The sequence below is a fragment of the Sminthopsis crassicaudata genome, chromosome 1, assembly GCF_048593235.1.
Source record: "Sminthopsis crassicaudata isolate SCR6 chromosome 1, ASM4859323v1, whole genome shotgun sequence".
In the NCBI taxonomy this organism is placed as follows: Eukaryota; Metazoa; Chordata; class Mammalia; order Dasyuromorphia; family Dasyuridae; genus Sminthopsis; species Sminthopsis crassicaudata.
The window spans coordinates 669,021,911-669,034,169 of NC_133617.1; the positions used below are offsets into that span (position 1 = coordinate 669,021,911).

General features: G+C 37.3%; 1 protein-coding gene across 5 annotated transcripts in view; it reads left to right on the forward strand.

The window, feature by feature from the left end:
* ARIH2 (ariadne RBR E3 ubiquitin protein ligase 2) overlaps positions 1-12,240 on the forward strand; it is a 55,758-nt gene extending 43,518 nt beyond the window's left edge. For all 5 annotated transcript variants that reach the window (XM_074283224.1, XM_074283228.1, XM_074283226.1 and 2 more), the window contains 9 exons: positions 325-434; positions 3,319-3,436; positions 4,513-4,563; positions 4,659-4,680; positions 6,769-6,920; positions 8,507-8,650; positions 9,517-9,585; positions 10,639-10,722; positions 11,759-12,240. In XM_074283224.1, the coding sequence (XP_074139325.1) occupies positions 325-434; positions 3,319-3,436; positions 4,513-4,563; positions 4,659-4,680; positions 6,769-6,920; positions 8,507-8,650; positions 9,517-9,585; positions 10,639-10,722; positions 11,759-11,830 (822 nt within the window). In that variant the 3' untranslated portion in view covers positions 11,831-12,240. The remainder of the gene's footprint in view (positions 1-324; positions 435-3,318; positions 3,437-4,512; positions 4,564-4,658; positions 4,681-6,768; positions 6,921-8,506; positions 8,651-9,516; positions 9,586-10,638; positions 10,723-11,758) is intronic.
* Positions 12,241-12,259: the final 19 nt, after the last annotated feature.

Here is a 12,259-nt window from a genome sequence, read left to right on the forward strand (position 1 = left end):
ACATCCTGGCTCTTTGACTCAGAGAAAAATCACTTTACCTCTGAGGCAGGTCACTAAGACTTGAAGTTGCAGTCAGACCACATGGTGATTGGTTTATCCTCATTTGAGATCTGCCTACATATTTCTATTCTTATTTTTTCATATTAATATGCCTTAGCTAAAAGAATTAGAAAGTTTTAAAAACACATGCAAGAAAATTTTATTTTACGTAATGGTCACATTTTCTTCCCCATCATCTAACAAAAGAAAGTAGATGGGTGTATGTTGTCCTCCCAGCTCCTTCATATTTTCCTGACTCTTGCCTTTCCCTTGCTGTGTTCCCAGAGCCATTATCAGCTCCAGCTGTGTCCCGGTGCAGACTGCCCCATGGTTATCCAGGTACAGGAGCCCAGAGCTCGACGAGTGCAGTGCAATCGATGTAACGAGGTATTCTGGTAAGACATGTGTTTCTGGGTCTCTCCAGAGCCTCTCCCTTCCCTGTCTGGTATAGTTTTTATCCTTTATAATTTGGGATAATGCTACCCCCAAGTTTGAGATGGGTAGGAACTTAATATAAGAATAAAATTGTGTCCAAAGAAGATCAAAAAATTGTATTCCCCATGGAGTATATGAAAAATTCTTATATTTTCTTTTAAAAAATGATTTTGATCCTTGAGGTGTTTTCTAAACCCTAGGCAGTAGTTTTCAAAGACTGTAGTAGTGGAGTACTGGCACAAGAGACAGGATGTCAGTATAGGTCTAATGGTGGATTATATGAATTGCATGCCTTATATGAAGAACTCTAAAAAGCTTTTCCCTTTCTGAGCAAATTTCCTTATAATAGTAATAATGTTTGGGATCAATGTGCACTTTCATAATAATTTGCAAACTGATACATTTGAAAAGTCTAAATTATCTATAGATCTATTCATTGTATATATTAGCAACAATTCCTGGCTTAATAAACTTTTACAAGCTATATGTTTTTTTTTCTTTTAATTTTTAAGGAAAGAAAAAAAGAAAAATCAAGTACAGTGCCTTTTTTTTTTTTTTTTTTTTTTTTTTTTTTTTGCTGATTGGCAATTAGGGTTAAGTGATTTACACAGCTAGGAATTATTAAGAGCGTGAGGTTGGATTTGAACTCGGGTCCTCCTGACTTCAGGGGCAGTGCTCTATCCACTGTGCTATCTAGCTGTCCTGAAGCACAGTGCTTTTGAACTATTTTATGTCAGTTATTAAATCCCTATTTCCCAGGTTTGATACTTTGTGACTATTAAAGAAGTTGGTAACCATTTTAATATCTTTCAACTTCAAAAAATTGCTGATGGACCAGTTCCAATGATCTTGTGATGAAGAGAGCCATCTATACCCAGAGAGAGGATTGTGGGAACTGAATGTGGATCAAACATAACATTCTCACTCTTTTTGTTGTTGTTTGCATTTTATTTTCTTTCTCATTTTTTATTCCTTTTTGATTTGATTTTTCTTGTGCATCAAGATAATTGTATAAATTTGTATTCATATATTGGTTTTAATATATATATATTTTTTTTACCACCTTTAACATATATTGGATTACTAGCTATCTGGAGAGGGATAGAGAGAAGTGGGGGGAATTGGAACACAAGGTTTTACAAGGGTTAATGTTGAAAATTTATCAATGCATATCTTTTGAAAATTAAAAAGTTTTAATAAATAAATTGGGGAAAAGCTAACATGTCCAACCATCAGCAAAGATATCCCTAAATCTATTTCTTTTGGAAAGATTACATAAGTATTACAAGAATGGAAGTCAAGACAAATTAAGGGTTTTATTTTTATTTCATTTGGTAGGGATTTCTATATTTATGTTTATATTCAAATTTATATATTTTTATCTGTGGTGGGGAACATGAATGACTGAATTAGGGATATACCTTTGAGAGGTTTTGAGTTGAGTGGAGTAGTAGACAGCTTCTAGGGGGCTTCCCTTATTCTGAATTCGTATACATAAGAGTTGGTCATTGAAGACAGAGTGCTGGAACTCTGTCTTCCCAGAAATCAGCTGTAGTCAGGATCACCAAAAGTCTTTATTCTTGGTCTCTTGAGGTCACCGTCAGGGGATTAGATCTAGTAATCTCCACACCACCTTCCTCTCTCAACCACCAAGAGAGAGAACGCCTCAATTTCCTCCTCCTACTCTCCCCCCACATGTCACTTCCCCTTCTTTGTCCCACCAATCAAGTCAGCACAGAACAGCTGGGGAGAGTCAACCTTCAAACAAGTTAATAGAGAACCTTCCAATTGGCAATTAGTCTCATGTGCTCCATTATCCAAGTCCATTTGCTCAGTTCTAGCCCTTTACAACAGAGAGCTGACCTGAGCGTAAAATCTTTCAGGATTCCTTTTGTACTTCTTTTTAGTCATTGTAATAAATTAATTTGTTTCGCTTAATTGTTTTAGTGTTTTAGTATTAGTTTATCCAAATAAATTATTGTGTATCCTAGAAAATTTTAATTAGCTTGGCCCTTTAGAATTCTAGGGCATAAAATATCCTAAGGAATCATTTTCTAGGTAGTAAATAATTTTAGGTTTTCTCCTCTCTTTGTGGTGCATTGTGGATATTACTGGTTACCAGCAAAGATGATTTTAATACGTTTGATTACTTAATGGTTAAAATGAAGGTTTTGGGATAATTGTTTTAATACCTGTGCTATTATACTTTCTTTGCTCGTTACCACATAATTATGTCTTCAAAGTAGATTTATAACTTTCCATAGTGTATAAAATTCTGTTGCATTAGTTCTTTCTCTAGATTCTAAATCCTGAAGCCATAAAATAAATACCTGAACTTACAGGGACCTTGAAGGTCATCTAATCCACCTACTCATTTTATTTCTGTCTGCATACTTTTCTTATGACATTCATTCTTTAAACACATGTTTAAAGATTCTTGTTCATAGCAAAAAATGAAAAGGGAGCAAAAGTCAACATGAATCTAAAATATATCAAGATGTGTTTATTTATTTTTTCATTGTTAAGGGTGGTTAAATTCTGAGTTGTAAAGGGGATTGAGACTAAGTTGAATATTTTTTAAGAGAAGGTAACCTTATTAGGGACTTGAGGATTTGTGTCAGCATGATTTAAAAAATCATGCTGAATCATGTTTTAGCCTATATTGAGGGAGAATTCGAGAAATGTTTAAATAAATTACTGAATAAGGAAGGGTTTCAAAGACTCTGAAATGGCTGACCTTTGGAAAAACTCAAATGCTACTGATGTGGGTAAGAGGGAGATTTAAGATTTCAGTACAGATTGAATTTGTTGGAATTTGAATCCCTTTCTTTTCTGATTTTAAAGTTTCAAGTGTCGTCAGATGTATCACGCCCCTACAGACTGCGCCACAATCCGGAAATGGCTCACAAAGTGTGCAGACGACTCTGAAACGGCAAACTACATTAGTGCTCACACTAAAGATGTAAGGAATGTTTAGACTGCCAGCTTCCTGGGGATGTTTTTGGTATCTAATCACCAACTTTGTCATTGGTGATTATCAGAAAAGATCCCTCCTTTTGTCTTGTTATGTTACAACTTTCATTGAGTATGAGAGGGGGATTTGTTTGTCAGGTCTAAACAATGATATTCTTCATATGGTAGTGACTTGGGATCCTCTTTGAGGGTTAAATTGTTAAAATTGAATATGTTGTACTTGTCAATATACTCTGTGGGCAATTCTGGCTTGACAATGAAGAATTGGGTTAGTTAGGACCCTCTCTTCTCAGACCAGCCACCAACTATTTAGATGATGCCTTACAATGCACAAAGATACTCAAACAACATTTCAGAGAAGGGGACTCCCAGGCAAAATGAAATAGCTAGGGGAGAAGTTAGGATGCTCTTAGTGTTTTTCTCCAAGATAGTGCTATTCCCAGAACTGCTTGATGGGAAATTTGCATTTTTGTCACTCTTCCTGTGGAATGGTCACTAACCTAGTGCTATTCATTTATCCACGAGTTCACTCACATGGTATATACAAATGAAACTTTAATTTGGAACTCAATAACTTTACTTTTTTCAGATGATAAGCTGAGATCTGAAATGATTTTTATATAATGAATTATAGTGATAATTGCTGAGTCTATTCAAGAAAGAGCATTGATATATATTCCATTGGACAATTCTAGAAGCAGGTTTCTGGGCAGGTTGACTAGAATTGATAGATTCTGAGACAACTCTTAACATTCCTTTCTGCTGACTCAGTCCTGAGCTTAATCTGAACACTTTAACTGGCAGATTGCACAGTTTCAGGAGATCAACTGGTGCTTGAGGGAGGGGGTCAGAGCCAAGAATACTAATCTCATTTCCTTGGAATTATTGTTCCAGAACCAGTGACCTTCTGTTGAGCCACTGAACCACCACGTTAAAGTGAGATTTTCCTCCCCTGAAGTCTTGCACAATTAGCCACTGGGCATGGGTGCCAAGAGTTTTGTGTTATTTGTCTTAAAACCAGCATAAGTAGCGAATGAACCTAATGGAACGATTCTGTTTTCTCAGTGTCCCAAGTGCAATATCTGTATTGAGAAGAATGGAGGCTGCAATCACATGGTGAGCAGAAACACTCATATTTCACTTATCACTGATGATGTAAGACATTTTGGTCAATATGCATGCTAATATCTCCCCTTTTCTTTCTTTTTCAGCAATGTTCTAAGTGTAAACATGGTAAGTCCTGGCTTTAGGTCACATTCTGGGCCCTGTGGCGGTGTCTATTGTTTCTGGTATTTGTGTTTATTTTCATGTTTGCCAACGTGAAGCACTTTTATATTTAAATTAATAAACTATGGTTATATCAGTAACATGAGACCTTTTGAATGAATTCTTGCACAGAGTTAATTATTCTCTGAAGCTCTCACTTTATCCATGTGATCCTATATCATTTTCTCTATTCATTGCTTCTCTTTTCATGGAGCTCATCCATAATAACTGGCAGGTATTTTCTCAGTGGTTTGTATCAAAAAAGTAGTGACCAATATTGGCTTCATTTTGCTTCTAAGTAATATCTTAAAATGGGATGGGAAAAGTCAAGAGGTCCTATGTTTATATTCTAACTATGCCATTTTCTGTGTGATCATAGGCAAGTCACTTCCTTATTATGGACCTCTACTTGAGGGGTTGGGTAGTCTGTCCCAGCTCTAAAAATATCTTAAGGCCAGACATTTGTCTGGAGAAGAGGATACCTATGTGCTAGCAGTGTGACTATTCCTGACATCAGGAGACATTCTTAGAGTAATTTTGTTGAAGTCATAGGGGCCTTCCTATGAGTTCTAGCCATGAATCTCATTACCTGCTGAACAGATAAGGTACCCGTGCCATCTTTCCTGATTGAAAATAGATTTCTTGACTTTAGTTTGAAATTCCTCACATTTAAAGCTTACTTTCTTTTTTGGCCATTTTTATTGTATAGTACCACTGATTTGTGAAGAAGTGTGACATAATAGGATTGCTAAAGTCAGAGAGCTTGGTTCAGATCATACTTCTGTAACTTTTAGTATCTCTGTGACCTTGGGAAGTCAGGTCACCACTCTGGGCCTTTTTTGTTCATCAGTAAAATTCAAAAGTTAAACTAGATCCCCTAGAAGGTCATTTCCAAATCCAATTTAAAGGCAGTCTTGTCCTAAGCTAATCATTTTGCAGCCTCATGCCTAGTTTCAAAAGAATCTTTGCTTAAGATTGAACTTATTAAATTTCTTTATAGATTTTGATAAAATTTCTTCTTTTAAAAGGGGATTTTTTTTAATGTGACTCGAATTGGGAAATGGTTACTCCTTCTATTAAGAACAATTCTGTAGAACAGACAATGTGCTCTTCTTCCTGTCAGAAGTGATTCAGAAGTAAAATTCCCTCTGAGGAATATGGCCAAATGGGATCTGTTTTGCCTCTTTGCTTACTCCTCCAAAATGTCATTTTGTTTCTAGTGTTTATTGGGAAAGGGGAAGCCAGCAGATTATTTTGTTGATTGGCACTTATCCTGTTTTGACCTGAAATTCATGGGTTAAAAAAAAAAAAAAAAAATTCTAAGGGCTTCTGAATTTTCCTTCTGTGTTCTTTCCCAAAATAGAAATAGATTCCAGCTTTTTCATGATGTTGTCCATTGGGTTACTTGTTCTTCTTAAAGACGTTCTTTCATTTCTTGTTTTTCCTACTTCTGAGCTTCCTATCCATATGTAATTTAATGACTTTACATTTTAAAAATACCTACTCTGTGTCAGGCACTGGCTGTGCTAAGATTTCTTATACTAGATAATCTTGATTGTATGTGGAAGGGAAGAAAAAGGAGAATGGCCTAATGGTTTTGGAAAGGGTATTGTTAAAGTGATTTCCAGGTAGCTCTCAAACAAATTTTTAGGTCTCCTGATAAAAAAATGTAATGATATATGGCAGATCTTGTCTCTATTGTAAGCCTGTCATCTATGTCTCTTTGTGTTGATGATAAGCAGGCTGCTTAGCGCCTTTCATCTCTATAGTTAGTCTATCCGTAGAAGAAGTGAATTGTCTTTTTTGCCATTTTGCTATTTCACCAACTCTCTGTAATAGGTGAATAAGTCGTCTAAGCAGAGGGATGTTGTCTACCAGAGAGCATCTTGGGGTGTGATGAGACTGCCCATTGGGCAAAGGAGTGCCCAGAAATCTACCTAACACAGAGTGACTTTTCTTAACTTTGCTTCCCAAGTAATAGGCCTTTGCCATGGGCATTACAGGAGGGAATACTTTCCTTGCTGTACTTGACTTATTTTTTGCTGTTTTGTGCAGATTTCTGCTGGATGTGTCTAGGAGACTGGAAGACCCATGGCAGCGAGTACTACGAGTGCAGTCGGTACAAAGAAAATCCTGATATTGTAAACCAGAGTCAACAGGCCCAGGCGAGGGAGGCCCTTAAGAAGTACTTGTTCTACTTTGAGAGGGTAGGAGACTTCTCCTTGACCCGTAGCCATGAGTTGACTTTCATTTGGTTTGGCAGCAGTAAAGCATTTATAGGGATGTATGAGCCTCTGGAACCCCAATTTAGGTGATGGAGAACTAAAGTCAACTGTTGGGCTTTGGAAGGCTCTTCAAAAATTGCCTTGTCTCTGGTTTGTAAAGGCAGCTAGAGTACCATTATCTTATGACTAGACATTGCCTTCTGTTGGCTGTAGTGATATGAATTCATGCTGCTACTGCTCAGGTTGAATGCTGTGGAAAGCACATGATGCTGGTCCACATACAGATCCTAGAGAATTCTGCCCAGAAATATTTTGGGTCAGCCAGGATGTTGATTTTCAGGAAACATTATAATAGTAATACTCATAATATCTCATGTCTTGATAGTGTTGCTCCTTCCATCTTTATCTTTTGTCCCTTAGGCCATGATTTAAAAAAACAAACTAAACAAACAAAAAAACAGCAACATTAGGGAAAGGAGCAGGGGTTTATGACATCACTTGCCTTTGTACTGACTGTCCTTTGTCATGTCAGAAGTTGAAAAAATGCTCAATTTGGAGCCACAGTCCCTGAATTCACAATGTCAAGTCCTTGTGTAGTATTGAGTATGTCACTGCATCTTGGGCTGTTTCCTTCACTTTTCTATGGGGGGGCTGGAACAGGGGAAGTAAGTACTAAATTTTCTTCTAGTTTTCAATTTTATGACTTAATTTGCCTAGTCTATGGCATGCTAATAACCACTCTTCTCTGGTCCAGACACTATCTGTGTCCATTTAAGCAAATACTTAAGCTTTCAGAATCTAGATGATTCTAGGGTCCCTTTTGCTTCTAACTCCTGTTCTTTTATGACCTCAGTTTTTATCCTCAGGAAATCAAAGGAGTCGAACTACGTGACCTCTGAGACTCCTTCCAACTTGAACATTTCCCAAATGTCCTTTTACAGACCACGGATTTTGTTCCTTTCTCATGTAGAGCTACTTTCAACATGAACAAGAATTCATCTAATGCTTACTGTATAATGGCACTTATTTCCATAATTAATGCTAAAAATGTCTATGTATGTAGTCTAGAAATTACTATTTTGTAGTGATTATATAAAATGAATTATTTTCCCTTTCCTAAAGGCTTTACACTGAATGGTCACATATAGCAAGATTATTATCTTTTTGAATGCTTCTCCTACACATGGTTTCAACTTGAGAATTAAGTAGTTTTATAGAATTTCTCTTGATATTTCAACACCAGACTCCCTTTCAACCTGGGAATGGAAGTACTTTTTTGTTCTAGTAGATGAGAAATTGATGTTTCATATAGTGAATCCTCATTGCTTTCCAGCAATACCTCCCCTTCTCACAAGCACATAAAGCCCCTGCTGCCTCCAGTAGCCATGCAGTCAGGGCAATCTTATTTCAGAGTGGCAGTGCCTTATTCCAGCTGTTCTCCTGGTTGCCACTTCAACATTCCTTGCCTACTTTGAGATTTATTTGCCCCTTTTCCCATAGTCCATCTGTTCTCCTCCCTTCCCCCCAAAAGTCCTCCATTCCTCCTCTTCCCTCTATCCCTGCTACAGTGGGAAAATCACAATAAGAGCTTACAGCTAGAGGCTCAGACATACCAGCGAATCCATGAGAAGATCCAGGAAAGAGTGATGAATAATCTGGGGACTTGGATCGACTGGCAGTACCTGCAGAATGCTGCTAAGCTCCTAGCCAAGGTGAGGCTGCTGCTCTCTTGCCTGATCTCAGTAGCAGAGAGAAAGAATTCTGCATAAAAGCTTCCTGAAGAGGCTCTGAATTTGTGTTACTTTCTTAAAATGCTACCAGTTCCTTCCACACACAAGAATGCCATTAAGAGAAAGATACAATATTCAGAAAATGTCCTACAAATCATAATAGTTTGTTGAATTGAATTGGATGCTTGCATTTAATAAGCTTAAGGTATTTAAAGAGACAATTTGTGTGAAATGATTGGGTAACTTATATTCGGCACAACTGTCCATGAGTGAATAAATTAAGACATAATGATTGTATGGTACAGACTCCTTTTGTAGTAGCAGGGAATTTTAGGTACACTCAATCCCCACCTGGAAATTCTTCCCTGCTCCTACTTCCTTTTTTTTTCTTTCTAGTAATAGTCATTTCACAACATGTAAGCAAAATTCTGTCCTTTAGCTCAGTTAACCAACTGAGATGTTCCATTTGGTAGTAAATTTTAAATTTTTTCAGATGTTTTACCTTAGAATTTCCTCCAGTGGTGAAGGATTCTTATTGTGATGTGGAGGAGAATCCTGGGTTCTTAAAAGGCTTTGCCAACAGAATGTAACCTCTGGTAGCCCCTGCCAAGCTAGACTTTGGGTTCCAATCTGTAGTCATCTATGTGTTAGTTATCTAAGAGCTAGAGAAGCTCTTTACCATCTACTGGGCTGGCTCTGGTGTTGCTTCCTTAATCATTGTGTGTGGACTGCTTCAGTGTAGGAAACGGATTGTGATCTGCACTATTAGTGGGACTATTGGCACCAAAGAAATAAGTGACTCGTCTATTGTTGTTTTGTTTAAGTTTTTTTTTTTTTTTTTTAAACAGTGTCGTTATACCCTGCAGTACACATATCCATATGCATACTACATGGAGTCTGGACCTAGGAAGAAGCTGGTAAGGGGACTCTGCGCTATTCTCATTCTAATAATATTGATCTAATTTCCATGTTTTCTGAAGATTTAATGTTTATTCTTGCGTAAGGAAACTGATTATTGTTTGGTGTTTTTGGTTTGTTTTTTCCCCTTTGGGATTTAATTGAAACCTTTGGGTTTTAATTGTCCTTTTTGTGATTCAGTAATGCCTCTTGTAATATACTAAGCCTAGTTTCTTGAAGAGGGTGAGTCTTTGAGCAGGACGACCTTTTAGCTTCCTGATTAATAAGGACTTAGGTTATAGAAAAACTGATTGTCTTTACCCTAAAGCACAAGTGATTCTTGATTCCTTTTGATTCCTTTCCCCAACATCTGTTTCTCTTATTGTTCTAAGTATATTAATATATCCTACAAGAACCTTTCCCCCTTATCTCACTCCTATATACACATAGTATCATTGAGGGTTGGCCCTTTATATGTGTTCTGGGAAAGACTGAGCTGAACACTTGTTCATCTATGTTATCTTTGAGGGTTGACTTCCAGAGCCTCTTCCTTTTTGTGTGTTCCTACTCACAAAGGACTTTCCTAAATTATCCTTGAAGAGTTCCATTTGATTTGGGAAAGACTATAGTGTATCCCTTATTTTTAACTGACTATATAAATGAGGAAGAAAAATAATAGCAGAAGCTCGCATGATTGTGACACTAGTGCTAATGTTAAAGCACAGACTTCTTCCCACTGAGATCAGGAGAATTTGACTCTTATTTTTAAAGAGTTTGTATTCTTTTGAGTAATAGCATTCTGTCTTTCTTGCATTTTTCTGCTAATAATATACTTTGAAGTTGTATTTAAATATATATTGGTGTCATCTTTAGATAATATTGAAGGGGAAATTACAATATTCCTAATAAATTTTTTTTTACTTCAAAATTACTAATTATTTGGACAGATCAGTAAAACTCTTAATAGCATATTGGGATCTAAAGTACATGCTCTGTGTTATTATATTTGCTACTCACTGAGACCCTTGTTCTAGATTTTCTTTCCTGCTCAATCTTTTGTGTTGTTGTTATAGTTTGAATATCAGCAGGCCCAGCTGGAGGCAGAAATTGAGAACCTTTCATGGAAGGTGGAGCGAGCAGATAGCTATGACAGAGGGGTAAGTTACTCTTCTTCCTGTTAAATACCTTGCTCTCATTGATTAAATGGAGCAGAAGCCCAGTAAGAGGTAGCCAGTACCAGCAGAAACCACCAAATTCTAGTTTAGGACAGTGAGGTCCTAATCGAATAAGATGAAAATTGCAGTACTGGTCTGTGTGGGTAGAGAATACTACAGTGAGAAAGATTTGGGCATTTTAGTGTTCTGCAAGCTGAGTGTGCCCACACCATGACCTAGGTGTCTGAAAAAGTAACCCTATCAGAAACCTCCCTTGGCCCTGAGGCATTCAGGGCACTGTATTGGGTGAAGGATTGGACTGCTTTGATTTCAGAGGAGATAGGAGATAAATATAGCTTCTTGAGGCCAAAGATGATCTTGTTTTTGCCTTTGTGTTATATCCAGCCTTCCTCACAGAATGAAATTGGCTTTTGAATGGCTTTTAAATTTTTGTTTAGCCCAGAGAAGAGAAAACTCAGGAGGAAACATGATCTCTGATGTCAAGTACTTGAAGAGCCTTGGTGTAGGTCTCCTTTCTGCTTGTGTCTGACCCCAGAGGACAGGCTTAGGAACAAGTGGGTAGCAATTGCAGCAACAGATTTTGACTCAGTGTAAAGAACTTCTCACAGTTAGAATTGTCCTGAACCCTGAGTTCAGAATAGAACATTTTTTGGTTTATGCAACATGGCTAATATGGATATGTTTTCCATGACTTCATATGTATAATGGGTATCGTCATTTGCCGTTCTCAGGGAAAGGAGAAAGAGAGAGAATTGAAACTGAACATTTTAAAAAAAGAATTTTTCTTAACTAAGAAAAAAATTTAGGACTGCCAATAATAGAATTAGCTATTTCATGAGGAAGGGATCTCTCAAAACTGATGGTATTCAAGTGGATCCTGGCTGGCAACTTGGCTCTGCGATGTGATACAGGGGATGTTCTTCCTCAGATAACTAACATCTGGGGTCCTTTCCTAGTGATGTGACCTTAATCCTATCTTGGTGAAAAAAGAGTAAGCTGCTGTGATCTTACTTTTCAGGACTTGGAGAATCAGATGCACATAGCTGAACAGCGGAGGAGGACTCTGCTGAAGGATTTCCATGACACATAAGTCAGGTCACAGAAGGATATGGGGTGAGAGGGGAGAGAGCATTGAGAAGCAAGGCATCCAGCAGCATCATTGCATGGAATGGGCACTGCCATTGGAGAGCACAGACCAAGAACAACGCCCTGGCCCCTCAGAGCTCTCCTATTTTAGTCACTTTCAGTTTTCTTCTCATCTTTCCGCTTTTGTTTGTACCAGGGTAGAGGCCATATTGAGTTGGTGTCTTTATGGGACTTTTTAAATTTCCCCTGGATTGTTGTTGGGAGGGAGGGAAAGTTTTTCTGAACGGCTGTTAATAGTATTAGATCATTACAACTTCTGTAATTTTCAAAGGTTGTAAAATTATACAAAACAAAACAAAACAAAAAAAAAAAAAAAACCCTAGAATAACACAGAACCCTTTTAAAAAAAATAAATCGGCATTGGAGTGTTTTT